At 40.6% G+C, this 19,730-nt stretch overlaps 1 protein-coding gene across 1 annotated transcript in view; it reads left to right on the plus strand.

Annotated features, from left to right (window-relative positions):
* The window catches only part of LOC128644199 (sodium-dependent multivitamin transporter-like), a 258,026-nt gene that overhangs the window by 6,193 nt on the left and 232,103 nt on the right, over positions 1-19,730 (plus strand). The window contains exon 2 of the mRNA XM_053696898.1: positions 5,319-5,597. Coding sequence (XP_053552873.1) covers positions 5,319-5,597 — 279 coding nt within the window. The remainder of the gene's footprint in view (positions 1-5,318; positions 5,598-19,730) is intronic.

The following is a 19,730-nucleotide window of genomic DNA, read 5'->3' on the forward strand; positions in this document are numbered from 1 at the left end:
TGTTAACATTTATTTTGGAAATGTTATAAAAAAAAATCCACATTACTACCTGACCATAAAAGACAAAAAAGGCCTAAAACCTTAATGGGGGGGGGGGGGGATTTTGAGTGCCTAGGGCAGCACTAAAAGGAATTCTAAGTGCACACATTCTGTTTATGTAAACAACTTTATTAGTCAGATGCACATGACAACAGACTACAAAGCACATACAAACTGAATATATATATACAGGTGGCCCTCGGTTTACAACGGTTCAATTTACATCGTTTCAGAATAACAACCTTTTCTCCTGTTAAGTGTGGTCAGTCCACGGGTCATCATTACTTCTGGGATATTAACTCCTCCCCAACAGGAAGTGCAAGAGGATTCACCCAGCAGAGCCGCCACACAGCTCCTCCCCCCCACGTCACACCCAGTCATTCTCTTGCACCCAACGAATAGATAGGATGTGTGAGAGGACTGTGGTGATTATACTTAGTTTCCTACCTTCAATCAAAAGTTTGTTATTTTATAATAGCACCGGAGTGTGTTATTCCTTCTCTGGTAGAATTTGAAGAAGAATCTACCTGAGTTTTTTCTATGATTTTAGCCGGCGTAGTTAAGATCATATTGCTGTTTCTCGGCCATCTGAGGAGAGGTAAACTTCAGATCAGGGGACAGCGGGCAGATTAATCTGCAAAGAGGTATGTAGCAGCTTATTATTTTCTAACAATGGAATTGATGAGAAAATTCTGCCATACCGATATAATGTAAACTCAGCCTTAAATGCAGTAGCAGCAACTGGTATCAGGCTGTCATGTATGTATATTTTACACTTCAGTATTCTGGGGAATGGCACTTCACTGGAATTATACTGTATGCATAAGACTTTAGCCCAATTTGCAGGGACTAGCAACAGGCTTTTTAATAACACTTAATTTATTTAATGTTAAACGTTTTTTGCTGGCATGTAAAATCGTTTAATTTTCTGAGGTACTGGGTGAAAAAATGTTTTGGGCACTATTTTTTTCCACTTGGCAGTCGTTACTTCTAAATCTAAATTGCTTAATATACCTTTCAAAGGGCAGACCTTATCGGGCCCGGGTTGAAAGAAATTATCGCTGACATTACAGGAGGTAAAGGCCATGCCCTGCCTCAAGACAGAGCCAAACCTAAGGCTAGACAGTCTAATTTTCGATCCTTTCGTAATTTCAAAGCAGGAGCAGCATCAACTTCCTCTGCACCAAAACAGGAAGGAGCTGTTGCTCGCTACAGACAAGGCTGGAGACCTAACCAGTCCTGGAACAAGGGCAAGCAGGCCAGGAAACCTGCTGCTGCCCCTAAGACAGCATGAATTGAGGGCCCCCGATCCGGGAACGGATCTAGTGGGGGGCAGACTTTCTCTCTTCGCCCAGGCTTGGGCAAGAGATGTCCAGGATCCCTGGGCGTTAGAGATCATATCTCAGGGATACCTTCTGGACTTCAAATCCTCTCCCCCAAAAGGGAGATTTCATCTGTCAAGGTTGTCAACAAACCAAATAAAAAAAAGAGGCATTTCTACGCTGTGTACAAGATCTTTTACTAATGGGAGTGATCCATCCGGTTCCGCGGTCGGAACAAGGACAAGGGTTTTACTCAAATCTGTTTGTGGTTCCCAAAAAAGAGGGAACTTTCAGGCCAATTCTGGATTTAAAAATCCTAAACAAATTCCTAAGAGTTCCATCGTTCAAGATGGAAACTATTCGGACAATCTTACCCATGATCCAAAAGGGTCAGTACATGACCACAGTGGATTTAAAGGATGCTTACCTTCACATACCGATTCACAAAGATCATTACCGGTATCTAAGGTTTGCCTTCCTAGACAGGCATTACCAGTTTGTAGCTCTTCCATTCAGATTGGCTACGGCTCCAAGAATCTTCACGAAGGTTCTGGGTGCTCTTCTGGCGGTACTAAGACCGCGAGGAATTTCGGTAGCTCCGTACCTAGACGACATTCTGATACAAGCTTCAAGCTTTCAAACTGCCAAGTCTCATACAGAGTTAGTACTGGCATTTCTAAGGTCGCATGGATGGAAGGTGAACGAAAAGAAGAGTTCTCTCTTTCCACTCACAAGAATTCCCTTCTTGGGGACTCTTATAGATTCTGTAGAAATGAAGATTTACCTGACAGAAGACAGGTTAACAAAGCTTCAAAATGCATGCCGTGTCCTTCATTCCATTCAACACACGTCAGTAGCTCAATGCATGGAGGTGATCGGCTTAATGGTAGCGGCAATGGACATAGTACCCTTTGCACGCCTACATCTCAGACCGCTGCAATTGTGCATGCTAAGTCAGTGGAATGGGGATTACTCAGACTTGTCCCCTACTCTGAATCTGGATCAAGAGACCAGAAATTCTCTTCTATGGTGGCTTTCTCGGCCACATCTGTCCAGGGGGATGCCATTCAGCAGGCCAGACTGGACAATTGTAACAACAGACGCCAGCCTACTAGGTTGGGGCGCTGTCTGGAATTCTCTGAAGGCTCAGGGACAATGGAATCAGGAGGAGAGTCTCCTGCCAATAAACATTCTGGAATTGAGAGCAGTTCTCAATGCCCTTCTGGCTTGGCCCCAGTTAACAACTCGGGGGTTCATCAGGTTTCAGTCGGACAACATCACAACTGTAGCTTACATCAACCATCAGGGAGGGACAAGAAGCTCCCTAGCAATGATGGAAGTATCAAAGATAATTCGCTGGGCAGAGTCTCACTCTTGCCACCTGTCAGCAATCCACATCCCGGGAGTGGAGAACTGGGAGGCAGATTTCCTAAGTCGTCAGACTTTTCATCCGGGGGAGTGGGAACTTCATCCGGAGGTCTTTGCCCAAATACTTCGACGTTGGGGCAAACCAGAGATAGATCTCATGGCGTTGCGACAGAACGCCAAGCTTCCTCGTTACGGGTCCAGATCCAGGGATCCGGGAGCGGTTCTGATAGATGCTTTGACAGCACCTTGGACCTTCGGGATGGCTTATGTGTTTCCACCCTTCCCGATGCTTCCTCGATTGATTGCCAGAATCAAACAGGAGAGAGCATCAGTGATTCTAATAGCGCCTGCATGGCCACGCAGGACTTGGTATGCAGATCTAGTGGACATGTCATCCTGTCCACCTTGGTCTCTACCTCTGAAACAGGACCTTCTGATCCAGGGTCCCTTCAAACATCAAAATCTAATTTCTCTGAAGCTGACTGCTTGGAAATTGAACGCTTGATCTTATCAAAACATGGTTTTTCTGAGTCAGTTATTGATACCTTAATACAGGCTAGGAAGCCTGTTACCAGAAAGATTTACCATAAGATATGGCGCAAATACTTATATTGGTGCGAATCCAAGAGTTACTCATGGAGTAAGGTTAGGATTCCTAGGATATTGTCTTTTCTACAAGAAGGTTTAGAAAAGGGTTTATCCGCTAGTTCCTTAAAGGGACAGATTTCAGCTCTGTCCATTCTTTTACACAAACGTCTGTCAGAAGTTCCGGACGTTCAAGCTTTTTGTCAGGCTTTAGCTAGGATCAAGCCTGTGTTTAAAACTGTTGCTCCACCATGGAGTTTGAACTTAGTTCTTAATGTTTTACAGGGTGTTCCGTTTGAACCCCTTCATTCCATTGATATCAAGCTGTTATCTTGGAAAGTTCTGTTTTTAATGGCGATTTCCTCGGCTCGAAGAGTCTCTGAGTTATCTGCCTTACATTGTGATTCTCCTTATCTGATTTTTCATTCAGACAAGGTAGTTCTGCGTACTAAACCTGGGTTCCTACCTAAGGTGGTCACTAACAGGAATATCAATCAAGAGATTGTTGTTCCATCTTTGTGTCCTAATCCTTCTTCGAAGAAGGAACGTCTGCTACACAATCTAGATGTAGTCCGTGCCCTGAAATTTTATCTACAGGCAACTAAGGATTTTCGACAAACGTCTTCCCTGTTTGTCGTTTATTCTGGTCAGAGGAGAGGTCAAAAAGCTTCGGCTACCTCTCTCTCTTTTTGGCTTCGTAGCATAATACGGTTAGCCTATGAGACTGCTGGACAGCAGCCTCCTGAAAGAATTACAGCACATTCTACTAGAGCTGTGGCTTCCACTTGGGCCTTTAAGAATGAGGCTTCTGTTGAACAGATTTGCAAGGCTGCAACTTGGTCTTCTCTTCATACTTTTTCCAAATTTTACAAATTTGACACTTTTGCTTCTTCGGAGGCTGTTTTTGGGAGAAAGGTTCTTCAGGCAGTGGTTCCTTCCGTATAAAGAGCCTGCCTGTCCCTCCCGTCATCCGTGTACTTTAGCTTTGGTATTGGTATCCCAGAAGTAATGATGACCCGTGGACTGACCACACTTAACAGGAGAAAACAAAATTTATGCTTACCTGATAAATTCCTTTCTCCTGTAGTGTGGTCAGTCCACGGCCCGCCCTGTTTTTTATGGCAGGTCTAAAAAAAAATTTAAATTATACTCCAGTCACCACTGCACCCTTTGGCTTCTCCTTTCTCGTTGGTTCTTGGTCGAATGACTGGGTGTGACGTGGGGGGGAGGAGCTGTGTGGCGGCTCTGCTGGGTGAATCCTCTTGCACTTCCTGTTGGGGAGGAGTTAATATCTCAGAAGTAATGATGACCCGTGGACTGACCACACTACAGGAGAAAGGAATTTATCAGGTAAGCATAAATTTTGTTTTTTTCCAGTCATGTGACTGCTATTGAAAAGCATTGAGAAGCAGTGCATTTATTAAAATAGCCAGTAGGTGGAGCTGTCCGCTTGTGTTGCAGCAAAGCCAAGCAAGCTGAAATTAATCAGTTTAACCAGACCTGAGCTATCGAGCAGATTTCAAAGGAACAAGATCTTCCTGTCTATAAATCAGTCCAGATTGAAATGCATAGAAAGAACTGTTTGCAGACAAATGCAAGTTAAGTCTGTGTTGTGTGATTATTTTATTAGGTTTATAATGCTGTTTAGCAAATGTTTTTGTTCATTTAACTTAGTTTAATTATATATTCTGTGTTGTGCGATTATTTTATTAGGTGTATAATGCTGTTTAAAAATAATGTATTAGGTGTTGCTTATGACAATTTTGAGAGGGGCCTGGAACCTATCTCCCTCACTTACCATTGACTTACATTATAAACTGGGTTTCAGTTTACAACGGTTTCAATTTACAACCATTCCTTCTGGAACCTAACCCTGGCGTAAACCGAGGGCTACCTGTATATTACAAGAGATTAGCACAATGATCTAAAGTAAGATTATACATGATGCCTCAGCAGTAGTACGAGGTGAACTATAACCTTCCTTTTGTCTATGCTGTTGACCAGGAATTGCAAAGCTCTGAGGATAACACCACAAACCCAGTACAGCAGCTCCCCGAAAACGCTGCCAGGGAGAGGAGCAGAGTCCGTACCTTGCGACAGGCGTTTCTGTCCTTGCAGGCTGCACTTCCCTCCGTCCCCCCAGACACCAAACTGTCAAAGCTGGATGTGCTGGTCTTGGCAACAAGCTACATTGCCCACCTTACACATACACTGGACCAAGATGGGAGGTTAGCGGACAGCTCTCAGATGCTGCGAGGCCCTGGGTATCTGCACCCCATAAAGGTAACAACCCACAAAACATTTCACTAGTTGTCTGTAAGTTACTGTAAATAGAAGCAGGATTTATTTATAGTGGCAACTATTAGAGCCCTCTACTCATTTTATTAAAGGCCATAATACTCACAAAATGACAAGCTCTGATTGGCTGGACCATGTCATTTTAATTTTAGCGACTCAGCACATCTATGTGTTTAACAGCTGCAAAGGGGTTAAATACATAGTAGAAGTACAGCTCAGGGCCCGCAGAATGTTGAAGGTTCCAAGTCAAAACTGCCAGTGAGCCAATCAGCAGTGCTAGTAACAGAGTAGAGTTGTGCAACTAGCGCTGCTGATTGGGTCAGCAGCAGTTTCCACTTGGGACCAGCTGTACTCTTACTATGTGTTTAACCCTTTTGCAAGGGTTAAACACATACGGCTAGATTACGAGTGGAGCGCTAATAGTTACACACACGCAAGAAGGGGAATATTGTGGGTATTTGTGCGTGTTTGTATTTCAAGTTGGAAATAAATGTGATCTCTTGAGTGCAATTCAATTTAACGAGTCGGGTTAGCGTGACCTCAGAGCTCTGGTTAACGGGGTTTTTTTTTACGAAACAAAAAAAGTGTCCCAAAACACATATACATAAAACACACATATGTATAGGAATATCTACTTAAAAATAACATAGTCCTCTTTGTACAGAACATTGGAATGTAAAATATTTACAGTAAATACACACTATAACACTTTATTAAAAAATAATATTGCATAGATATATTTTTAGAAGCTGTAGAAGCTGTTGTCTATAATAAACAAACACAGTGTATATTATTTATCTTGTGAGTGCCAAGTGATCATTCTGCAACAGAATAAAACATTTATCCGAGCAGTGCATAATGGGAGTCTACAATGCATGTTTGTCTTTATATTTATCTTGTGAGTGCCTATATAGAACATTGACTAGTTACACCTCTTAGAACCCTTAAACATTGATGGGGCCAAATTAATAACTTACTGAATAAACAAGGAAAGGCCAGATAAAAAAAATCTTGAGGGCCGCATATGGCCCCTGGGCAGGTACTTTAAGATCACTGACTTAAAGGGATACTAAACCCCAATTTTGGATTTGGATAGAGCATGCAATTTTAAGCAAGTTTCTAATTTACTCCTATTATCAATTTTTCTTCATTCTTTTGGTATGTTTATTTGAAAAGCTAAATGTAGACACCAATCAGCAAGTGCTGTCCAGGGCTGAACCAAAGCATTTGCCTGCGTTTTTTTTTCTAACAGCTGAGACCTAATATCTTTGAGAATGTATAACTTTTTTGTGAATAATTATTATTAGATAGTGTTATTATGAGTGTAACTGTACTTTGTAATGTATTTTTTATGTGTTTAGTGACACTTTTTTGTTTTGCAAAACAGTTTAACAAATCTCTGAGGTCGCGCTAACCCAAGACACGTTAATTTCAATTGCGCTTAAGCGATCGTGTTTACTTTCAATTTGTAATATGAGTGAAAAACCCAATGTGCGCAAACACCCACGATTAACCCCTTTTCGCTTTGCTCCACGTGTAATCATCTAGCCCTTAGTGCTTAATGTCTCTTTAAACCTTGCTATATAGGCAACATCAACAACGTTCTTGATACGGTATCAAACCATCCTTGTAACTAAATTAGTGCAGGTGGAGTAAAGCATCTAATGAGCCAATGACAAGAGATATATGTGAGTAGTAACCAATCACCCAGGGGTGCATTGTGGTTGAGCCTACCTAGGTATGCTTAGGATACCAAGAGAAAAAAATTCTATTTGATAATAAAAGTAAATTGAAAAGTTTCTTAAAATTGCATGCTCTGGGGCTGATTTACCAAGTGTGACTCAGCGGATCATGTTCGACAGACGCTGTCTGCATTTATCATTGCACAAGAAGTTCTGGTGAACTGCTTGTGCAATGCCGCCCCCTGCAGATTCGCTAGCAGGGGGTGTCAATCAACCCAATCGTATGCGAACGGGCGTATTGATGTCTGCAGCCTCAAAGGCAGCGGACTAGTTAAGGAGCAGCGGTCTTAAGACCGCTGCTCCTTAACTGATGAAACAGGGGCAAATTGACCCCTCTGTCTCAATTATTACAGTTTAATTTTTACTTTCAGGCTTCTTTAGTGGGACATTGAAGCCGAAATTAAAGTTCTGTGATTCCAATCACACACTTTCCAATTTACTTCTATTATCCAATCTTTATCTTGGTATCCTTTGTTGGAGCTTAAAACTTTCCATAAGACAATATTGAGGTAGTCTCAGGAGTGTGCATGTGTTCTGAGCACTGTATGGTAGTAGTGTGTGTATCATTGTTATAGAAGTAACCTGTAGAGGGAGCTATAGCTGCAGGGAATGCCCACAGCTCTGCCGTTACTCACTACCACTGCACATCCTAGAATAGATCATCTCTGTTTGTGAACAGCTTGTTTAGCCATAGATTTTTAGCATAAAGTGGCTAAAGCTTTAGCGCTCTAAAGCGCCCTCTACAGGTTGTATATATCACATTGTTACACACACTGCTGTCATACATTGCCAAAGACACGTGCACGCTCCTGAGCCTTCCTCAGTATGCTCTCATAGATAGGAGCTAACTTTCAATAAAACAAATTCTCGAGAAAAAGCAAATTTGATAACATGAGTAAACATTAAAGTGTTTTTTTAATTGTAGACTTTATCTGAATCATGTTAAAAGTTTAATTTTTATGTCCCTTTGTGAAGTTTTTGAACATGCTTTTATAGACATTATCTGGCCCAACACTTGATATAGTTTACAGCATGAATACATTGAAACTGATAAATTGTAGATGGTATTGTTTACCACACCAAGACCATAATACCTGTTAGCTCAGGTACTCAGTGTCTTGTGTATTTCACTTTAATGAACAAAATATTACTTAATTACTAACCTATTTATTTGTCATTAAATGTTTGCTCTACAATAACCATCATACGTCCTTTCACAAAGCCACAGAGACCCTCTGATTCATACAATCTCATAGTTACCAACAAATACCTTCTACCATTTATGGCTCCAGGACATCAGAACGTTAAACAAGTCTGCCACCATTTTGTGGGCAGGGTCATGTCAAGGGGGCAAGTCATGGGTGGATAGTGTGCAGTGCTGTGGGCATTTCTGGAGGGCCAGTTGGAGTGTCTGGTTGATCAGTGGGTGGGGCTAATCGAATCCATTACTGTCCCGCACAAATCTGGTCAGTTGGGAGGTCTGATACTATCAAACTCATTGCAGGACCGGCCTTAAAATGGGAGGGACACCAGCAAATGTTTCCACAAAACTACATATCATGACAAATCAATCTGCACTTAAAGGGACGGTAGGCAAGTGGGAGCATGGCAATGAGAAAAAGTGAAGTAGGGTCAAGTGCAGGTGATATGAGCCCAGCAGGCCCAGGAAGTTAGTAAGTGAGCTGAGAAGGAGGGAAGGGCTGTATGTGGGAGAATAATTCTTAAAGGGACACTGAACCCAAATTTTTTCTTTTGTGATTCAGATAGAGCATGACATTTTAAGAAACTTTCTAATTTACTTCTATTATCAAATTGTTCTTCTTTCTCTTGCTATCTTTATTTGAAATGCAAGAATGTAAGTTCAGATGCCGGCCCATTTGTGGTGAACAACCTGGGTTGTCCTTGCTGATTGGTGGAAAAATTCATCCAACAATAAAAAAGTGCTATCCAGAGTCCTGAACCAAAAAAAAGCTTAGACGCCTTCTTTTTCAAATAAAGATAGCAAGAGAACAAAGAAAAAATGATAATAGCAGTAAATTAGAAAGTTGTTTAAAACTGCTGCTCTATCTGAATCACTAAAGAAAAAATGTGGGTTCAGTGTCCCTTTAAGTTTCCTGTGAAGTTTGTCAGTGTGATCTAATGGTAAACCTAAGGAATTCTGAGCTCACAAACACAGAACACAAAATGCTTTGTGCTGTCTTTAGATTTAGTCACGCAAAATACTTGTTTATTAAAGGGACAGTCAACACCAGAATTTTTGTTGTTTTAAAAGATAGATAATCCTTAATTACCCATTCCCCAGTTTTGCATAACCAACACAGTTATAATTATACACATTTTACCTCTGAAATTATCTTGTATCTAAGCCTCAGCAGACTGCCCCCTTATTTCAGTTCTTTTGACAGACTTGCATTTTAGCCAATCAGAGCTGTCGCCATGGTAAATTCACGTGCATGAGCTCAATGTAATCTATATGAAACACGTGAACTAATGCCCTCTAGTGGTGAAACACTATCAAAATGCATTTAGGTTAGAGGCGGCCTTCAAGGTCTAAGAAATTAGCATATGAACCTCCTAGGTTTAGCTTTCAACTAAGAATACCAAGAGAACAAAGCAAAATTGGTGATACAAGTAAATTGGAAAGTTGTTTAAAATTGCATGCCCTATTTGAAACATGAAAGTTTTTTTTTGACTTGACTTTCCCTTTAACTGGAGGCTGCTCTGATGGAGCAAAACACTAATTTCTTTTAGCCTGTGTCAATACTACCCTGGCTGACATGTTATAAGTCTTTGGCTGACATGTTATAAGTCTTTGCCTGACATGTTATAAGTCTTTGCCTGACATGTTATAAGTCTTTGCCTGACATGTTATAAGTCTTTTGCCTGACATGTTAAAAGTCTTTTGCCTGACATGTTAAAAGTCTTTTGCCTGACATGTTAAAAGTCTTTTGCCTGACATGTTATAAGTCTTTTGCCTGACATGTTATAAGTCTTTTGCCTGACATGTTATAAGTCTTTTGCCTGACATGTTATAAGTCTTTTGCCTGACATGTTATAAGTCTTTTGCCTGACATGTTATAAGTCTTTGGCTGACATGTTATAAGTCTTTGGCTGACATGTTATAAGTCTTTGGCTGACATGTTATAAGTCTTTGCCTGACATGTTATAAGTCTTTGCCTGACATGTTATAAGTCTTTGGCTGACATGTTATAAGTCTTTGGCTGACATGTTATAAGTCTTTGGCTGACATGTTATAAGTCTTTGGCTGACATGTTATAAGTCTTTGGCTGACATGTTATAAGTCTTTGCCTGACATGTTATAAGTCTTTGCCTGACATGTTATAAGTCTTTGCCTGACATGTTATAAGTCTTTGCCTGACATGTTATAAGTCTTTGCCTGACATGTTATAAGTCTTTGCCTGACATGTTATATTTCTGCATTTCTATTTGTGTTTTAGAAGTGGCCTATGAGATCTCGACTCTATGCCGGAGCACTGGGAGTGGGACCTGATATGTCTGAATAATGTGACAGAGAAGGACTAACGACTAACGAAGACTGAAGATCACACTCACTATTTACAGATTATTATGATTCAGAGCTACACATACATACATATATATTGTATATTAAAATAATGAAATCCATTGAAAATGTTTTATAGAAAGGCTGTCCAGTGCCCGTACTTAAAGGGACAGTTTACTCTAGAATTTTTATTGTTTAAAAAGATAGATAATCCCTTTATTACCCATTCCCCAGTTTTGTATAACCAACACAGTTATATCAATATACATTTTACCTCTGTAATTACCTTGTACCTAAGCCTCTGCAGAGTGCCCCTTATTTCAGTTCTTATGACCGACTTGCATTTTAGCCAATCAGTGCCCCCTCATAAGTTACTTCATGGGCGTGAGCACAATGTTGTCTTTATGGCACACATGAACTAACACTGTCTAGTTGTGAAAAACTGTCAAATGCATTCAGCTAAGAGGCAGTCCTTAAGGACTTAGACATTAGCATATGAGCCTACCTAGGGTTTAGCTTTCAACAAAGAATACCAAGAGAACAAAGCAAATTTGATGATAAAAGTAAATTGGAAAGTTGTTTAAAATTACTCTCTCAATAATAAAAGTTTAAATTTGATTAGACTGTCCCTTTAAGTGAGACCGGATCTACTGTTTCATGAAATGTGTCTGTCACCTACATGTGCTCAGCATAAGAAAATCTGAGCTTGTGTGCAAAATTTTCTTTGTTTAACACAGGGATTAATATTCTTGCACTAAATGAACCTTTTTTTTATTTGAAACCACTGTAGAGGTGCAGCATATTCATAGCAAAACACATCCGTACATTTCTTTTATCTCAAGCTCATATTATCACTAGTGAATGAGAGGGAAATGGGAAATCACGCAATAGAGATCTACCGGTCAGCAGCACATAGAGATCTACCGGTCAGCAGCACATAGAGATCTACCGGTCAGCAGCATATAGAGATCTACCGGTCAGCAGCACATAGAGATCTACCGGTCAGCAGCACATAGAGATCTACCGGTCAGCAGCACATAGAGATCTACCGGTCAGCAGCACATAGAGATCTACTGGTGGTCAGCAGCACATAGAGATCTACTGGTGGTCAGCAGCACATAGAGATCTACTGGTGGTCAGCAGCACATAGAGATCTACTGGTGGTCAGCAGCACATAGAGATCTACTGGTGGTCAGCAGCACATAGAGATCTACTGGTGGTCAGCAGCACATAGAGATCTACTGGTCAGCAGCACATAGAGATCTACTGGTGGTCAGCAGCACATAGAGATCTACTGGTGGTCAGCAGCACATAGAGATCTACTGGTGGTCAGCAGCACATAGAGATCTACTGGTGGTCAGCAGCACATAGAGATCTACTGGTGGTCAGCAGCACATAGAGATCTACTGGTGGTCAGCAGCACATAGAGATCTACTGGTGGTCAGCAGCACATAGAGATCTACTGGTCAGCAGCACATAGAGATCTACCGGTCAGAAGCACATAGAGATCTACTGGTAAATACTGATCTACCCTTTAGGGCTCACCTGTTTTATAGTTTTATTTAAACAAAGAACTGAAGCAGTTGTATCAATCATAATACTGATTTATTCTTCTACAGAAAATTCTCCATGGGTTCTTTATTTTAGCTGCAACCAAGTTCACAACAATTTGTCTCCAGAGGTTAAGAGGCCTAAAAATCCAAATGTGGCTTTCATAATTCAGATAGAACATATCGCATCATATTAAACAACTTTCCAATTTACTTCTATGTGTCTTTGTTTTCTTGTTATCCTTTGTTGAAAAGCAGGGCTGTAAGCACAAGTGTGTGCACGTGTCTGCGGAACTATATGGCAGCATTTCTGTAACAATGTTATACATTCTCAAGAGCACTAGATGGCACCACTATTTCCTGTCATGTAGTGCTTCAGGCATGTGCACGACACCTACCTAGGTATCTCTTCAAAAAAAGAATAACATGAGAACAAAGCAAATTTGATAATGGAAGCAAATTGGAAACTTTTGTAAAATTGTATTCTCTATCTGAATAGTGAAAGAAAAATGTTTAGGTTTCATGTCCCTTTAAGCAGTTTCCTACAGGAATTGTTGAACCGTTATTAACCATTTTTAGACTGGATAGGCTCATTGTTCTTGCACAGTGGTTAACCATCTGGTGACCGGATAGAGGGGCAGCACGTGTCTCTTGCACCAATGGGTTAATAGGCTGGTATCCGTAAACATGAGACAGCACAAATAATGTAGAACTGAGAACAAACACCAATGGGTTAATAGGCTGGTAAACATGAGACCGCACAAATAATGTAGAACTGAGAACAAACACCAATGGGTTAATAGGCTGGTAAACATGAGACCGCACAAATAATGTAGAACTGAGAACAAACACCAATGGGTTAATAGGCTGGTAAACATGAGACCGCACAAATAATGTAGAACTGAGAACAAACACCAATGGGTTAATAGGCTGGTAAACATGAGACCGCACAAATAATGTAGAACTGAGAACAAACACCAATGGGTTAATAGGCTGGTAAACATGAGACAGCACAAATAACGTAGCACTGAGAACAAGCACCAATGGGTTAATAGGCTGGTAAACATGAGACCGCACAAATAATGTAGAACTGAGAACAAACACCAAACCACCAGGTAACCAAATTCATTCATAGAGTTTGTTTGAACGAGTATTGAAATCTGTACATTTATGAAGCTGATTTATAGGTTTCCTTTTTCATTACATAGCAATAAAAGAACATGAAACCCACACTTTATGGTTCATGATTTAGATAGAGCAGCAATTTTAAACAACTTTCCAATTTACTTATATTATTACATTTTCCCCATTCTATGGGTATCCTTTGTGGAAAAGTAGGAAGCTCAGAAGTGCGCATGCATCTGCTGCAGTTGTGCAAGAATGTTATACATTTGTATGAGCACCAGATGGAAGCACTTTTTCCTACCATGCAGGGCTGTAGACGTGCATGTTTCCTACCTATGTATCGCTTCAACAAAGAATACTATGAGAACAAAGTAAATTTGATATTATTAGCAATTTGTAAACTTTTTTGTTTTAAAATTGTGTTCTCTGTCTGAATCATCAAACAGATATCCCTTTAAATTTAATGTTGTATATGGAGCAAACTTTAAAAGATTTGCATACAAAATAAAATAATCGTAAAAGCATTTCAAATGGTCTTTTTGTTAACCAAATTTTTACGCTGTCTCCTATTAGAGATAAGTGAGCTCCTGTGGCCACCAAGGAGGGTACAAGTTCCCAATTCCATGTAATATACTCCTGTAAATCTAGGTAGCAGGAGCAGAAAAATAAAACTAAAATTTGACTCCAATTTTTTGAATAAAATATTTTTTTCCATTTCTGAACGCCTTATGCATTATACACTATGTACTGTGAGACTTACAATGAATTTATTCTATGTAATGGAATTGGTATCAATATAACAGTAATCTTTTAGAACTGACTTATTAAATATGATCGTCAGAATTTTTTTCTTGTTTACTTTTTTTGAAAAATGCACTGTCTAAAATATATCCGTGTTTCAAGTAATAAATCACTCTAAAACATAACAAATCGTGTTGGATGTAATTTTGTAGGAAAAAGAAAACGCAACACATGATAATATGCACAGGACAGTCCCCTATGTGTCTCATATATGTCAACCAGAAGCCAGGAACACACAGATGACTCACCCCACTAGACAACCACTGATTTAAATAAAAAGACATTCAAACCCTCATATTCAAAACCTTTCTGCTCAGGTGAGATATTCTAAAATGATCCTCCAGCACTGCGAGATCCCTAGAAAATTATTCAAAAGGCAAATTTACTTCTGCGAGAGGTGTTCCCTGCATTTCTGTATGTGAAGTAACAATCCCAGTGCAATATACCACTGCATCACATAACAGTTCTGGTGCAGTTACAATTCTATTTTATATCAATTTACACTTCTGATTCAATTTTATTAGATTTAAATTTTGCACTTTCTATTTTCTATTTTATTTTGTGTACAACAGTGTATTTAGAATTGTGATTTTACAAATTCTGATTATAGATCAGACTTCACAGGGGCAGAACTCTGTATTGTCTAAGAAAAGGGGAGAAACCTGGAAATCCCAGAGAGATTAGAAATGCCTACCATAGAAAGTAATGAAGCTCCCTGTGATACACAATTTCACATGGGAAAGACAAGGTAAATGGAGAAACCCTGGGCTGATATAAAGGCTCCATTTGCATCAATTACAAAATAAACTCAAATGTTTTCACTACAATTTATCTTGCTTTTGTCTATATTTTAGTAAGGCTAACCATATTGACGATTTTAAATTATTATACAAAACATTTCTTTAAACAGCCCTGACATGTATTTTTCATGTGTCCCTTTTTAAAGCGGTAATATGGTCACCCTAATTTTAGTATATATTACTATTCTGTTAGTTAAAATAAGTGTATTATGAATTTTGAGCAAACTTCCCCTGCATACAGCTGGCGAGACAAATCAGTGAGACCAGCATGGTTAAAAAGCTTACAAAATTTCACAAGACTTGTGAGAGAGCTTCAGACATAACCTGGGAACTCCCGTGTTTAGCCCAGGGAACTGCCCTCTGCCTCTCACTTTCTGAAAATGTCAGTTTTAGTTTGCAATGCAGCAAATTCATAGTACAATGTAATTTGTATATATAAACAGAAATAAAGTATGATCCTAATTTGTTAAAGAAACACAGAAATGTAACAAAAACTCTCATATCACGCAGAGCTTTATTGCACTGGGCTTGTCTCTGTCAGGGTTTTTTCCCTGTTTGTTTGCCATTTGCTGCTGGCAGCCATTTTACTCACCTCTCCTCCTGACTATGGTGCATTGTGGGGGATGCTGCTCATTTCCTGCACTTCCTTTTATGGCCAGACTTATGTGCATCATCCATGTGAGACAGGATGCAGTCTCAGAATTGTGATGTCATCACTTATTATTTAAAGGGCCTCTGTTCAGTATGCTTTGCCTTTGTGTTGTCTCAGACCTGTTTGTGAGAGTTCCTGTGTATTACCTGGCTGCCTGACGTCCTTCCTGGTTCCTGATCCCTGGCTTGTTCCTGACTCTGCTTTTTTCCTTGTTGCTGATTCCGGCTCGTCTGACTATTTGCTTTGGCTCCTGACTCGGCTCGTCTGACTACCAGCTCTGGTTTTGACTCCTGGCTTGTTATTTGACTTGTGGACTTTTTATTATTTTTTGCTATTAATAAAGGTGTGATTATTTTTGCACTTCTCGTCTCAGTCTGATTCCTGGAACCCTGACAGTCTCTCCTTCATATATAGAAATGAGAGAGATCTTGCAGTGCTGGAGAGTTTTTTCTTTTAAATATTCAGTGTGTTCACAACCTGTGAAGTCTGAACTGCAATTTCTCTCCAAGCTGGAGAACCTTTGAACATCCGGGACTTTGAGAGCTTAGCAGTAGGAAGGCATCATGCCCTAGAACTGCCCAACCCAATTTTTTTTGTATGAAATAGTCTTCTATGTACTAACCAGCGAAGACTCCTTTGTAGCCCTTGTGGTAATGACTCGCTCATATGAGACTGCTTGTTAAAAACTCATACAATCAATTCTTTATAATTTCTCTGATAAGTGTTTTTGATAGAGGAGGCTCTTGTCCAAAAACTGGATCTTGAAAGTGCTATTAAATCACATGGTGCTGCTACAAAACTCCCACAGGGTACATGGCCGCTTCTATCGACGCTATGGAAGAACTCACAATAGTGTAGTATGCCAACCCAAAATGGATTTCAAAAGGAAAGTACTCACAGGATATGGTTGTCAGTCAGTTTATTAAAACACAGGATAACCACTTCTTTGTAAAAAAAATGTACAGTGCCCTGTGATCTTACAGCACTTTCAAGGTCCCCTTTTAGGACAAGCGCGTCCTCTACCAAACACATTCATCAGACAGTTTTGGGAGAGACTGTGGGACAGTAGAGGTCCCTGCAAAGGGAGTAATCAATATATATATATATATATATATATATATATATATATATATATTTCTATACCATATAGTTTGTAACTTTTGTTTTAGAGTTTTCTGTTATTGTTTCTTTTTAACCTCTCTGCCTTAACCACTAAGGCGGCCGAGATATATCACCACTCATTCAGGGTGATTGACCGGCCCAGCTCTTTTGCGATTGGTTGCTCGAGATCAGGGTGCAGCTCTGCACAAGGAAATACTTGTGCAATGGTAACTCACTTCAAAGATATTTGAAAAGGTTTCCTAGCTGGGAACCCTGTATACTCGTCTGCAAGTGCATCTGATCCCGAGAGTACAATATTTAAAACATTTCTAGTTTACTTCTATTATCAAATTTCCTTCATACTTTTGGTATTCTTAAAAATGGTTTTCTGAATCATGAAAGGAAAACTTAAGGTTTCACATCCCTTTAAATCTGTATGAAAAAATTAGTTAGTACAGTGAGATAAAATCTGCTGGAGCACGGTTGGTACAGTGAGATAAAATCTGCAGGAGAACGGTTGGTACAGTGAGATAAAATCTGCAGGAGCACGGTTGGTATAGTGAGATAAAATCTGCAGGAGCACGGTTGGTACAGTGAGATAAAATCGGCAGGAGCACGGTTGGTACAGTGAGATAAAATCTGCAGGAGCACGGCTGGTACAGTGAGATAAAATTTGCAGGAGCACGGTTGGTACAGTGAGATACAATCGGCAGGAGCCCGGTTGGTACAGTGAGATAAAATCGGCAGGAGCACGGTTAGTACAGTGAGATAAAATCGGCAGAAGCACGGTTGGTACAGTGAGATAAAATCGGCAGAAGCACGGTTGGTACAGTGAGATAAAATCGGCAGGAGCACGGTTGGTACAGTGAGATAAAATCGGCAGGAGCACGGTTGGTACAGTGAGATAAAATCTGCAGGAGCACGGTTGGTACAGTGAGATAAAATCTGCAGGAGCACGGTTGGTACAGTGAGATAAAAATCTGCAGGAGCACGGTTGGTACAGTGAGATACAATCTGCAGGAGCACGGTTGGTACAGTGAGATAAAAATCTGCAGGAGCACGGTTGGTACAGTGAGATAAAAATCTGCAGGAGCACGGTTGGTACAGCACGGTTGGTACAGTGAGATAAAAATCTGCAGGAGCACGGTTGGTACAGTGAGATAAAATCTGCAGGAGCACGGTTGGTACAGTGAGATAAAATTTGCAGGAGCACGGTTGCTACAGTGAGATACAATCTGCAGGAGCACGGTTGGTACAGTGAGATAAAAATCTGCAGGAGCACGGTTGGTACAGTGAGATAAAATCTGCAGGAGCACGGTTGGTACAGTGAGATAAAATCTGCAGGAGCACGGTTGGTACAGTGAGATAAAATCTGCAAGAGCACGGTTGGTACAGTGAGATAAAATCTGCAGGAGCACGGTTGGTACAGAGAGATAAAATCTGCAGGAGCACAGTTGGTACAGTGAGATAAAATCTGCAGGAACACAGTTGGTACAGTGAGATAAAATCTGCAGGAGCACAGTTGGTACAGTGAGATAAAATCTGCAGGAACACAGTTGGTACAGTGAGATAAAATCTGCAGGAACACAGTTGGTACAGTGAGATAAAATCTGCAGGAACACAGTTGGTACAGTGAGATAAAATCTGCAGGAGCACGGTTGGTACAGTGAGATAAGATCTGCAGGAGCACGGTTGGTACAGTGAGATAAAATCTGCAGGAGCACAGTTGGTACAGTGAGATAAAAATCTGCAGGAGCACAGTTGGTACAGTGAGATAAAATCTGCAGGAGCACGGTTGGTACAGTGAGATAAAATCTGCAGGACCACGGTTAGTACAGTGAGATAAAAATCTGCAGGAGCACGGTTGGTACAGTGAGATAAAATCTGCAGGAGCACAGTTGGTACAGTGAGATAAGATCTGCAGGAGCACGGTTGGTACAGTGAGATAAAATCTGCAGGAGCACGGTTAGTACAGTGAGATAAAATCTGCAGGAGCACGGTTGGTAAAGTGAGATAAGATCTGCAGGAGCACGGTTGGTACAGGGAGATAAGATCTGCAGGAGCACGGTTGGTACAGTGAGATAAAATCTGCAGGAGCACGGTTGGTACAGCGAGCTAAAATCTGCAGGAGCACAGTTAGTACAGTGAGATAAAATCTGCAGGAGCACAGTTGGTACAGTGAGATAAAATCTGCAGGAGCACGGTTGGTACAGTGAGATAAAATCTGCAGGAGCACGGTTGGTACAGTGAGATAAAATCTGCAGGAGCACAGTTGGTACAGTGAGATAAAATCTGCAGGAGCACAGTTGGTACAGTGAGATAAGATCTGCAGGAGCACAGTTGGTACAGTGAGATAAGATCTGCAGGAGCACGGTTGGTACAGTGAGATAAAATCTGCAGGAGAACGGTTGGTACAGTGAGATAAGATCTGCAGAAGCACAGTTGGTACAGTGAGATAAAAATCTGCAGGAGAACGGTTGGTACAGTGAGATAAGATCTGCAGGAGCACAGTTGGTACAGTGAGATAAAATCTGCAGGAGCACGGTTAGTACAGTGAGATAAAATCTGCAGGAGCACAGTTGGTACAGTGAGATAAGATCTGCAGGAGCACGGTTGGTACAGTGAGATAAAATCTGCAGGAGCACGGTTGGTACAGTGAGATAAAATCTGCAGGAGCACGGTTGGTACAGTGAGATAAAATCTGCAGGAGCACAGTTGGTACAGTGAGATAAAATCTGCAGGAGCACAGTTGGTACAGTGAGATAAAATCTGCAGGAGCACGGTTGGTACAGTGAGATAAAATCTGCAGGAGCACGGTTGGTAC

The sequence above is a fragment of the Bombina bombina genome, unplaced genomic scaffold (genome assembly GCF_027579735.1).
Source record: "Bombina bombina isolate aBomBom1 unplaced genomic scaffold, aBomBom1.pri scaffold_524, whole genome shotgun sequence".
Classification (NCBI taxonomy): domain Eukaryota; kingdom Metazoa; phylum Chordata; class Amphibia; order Anura; family Bombinatoridae; genus Bombina; species Bombina bombina.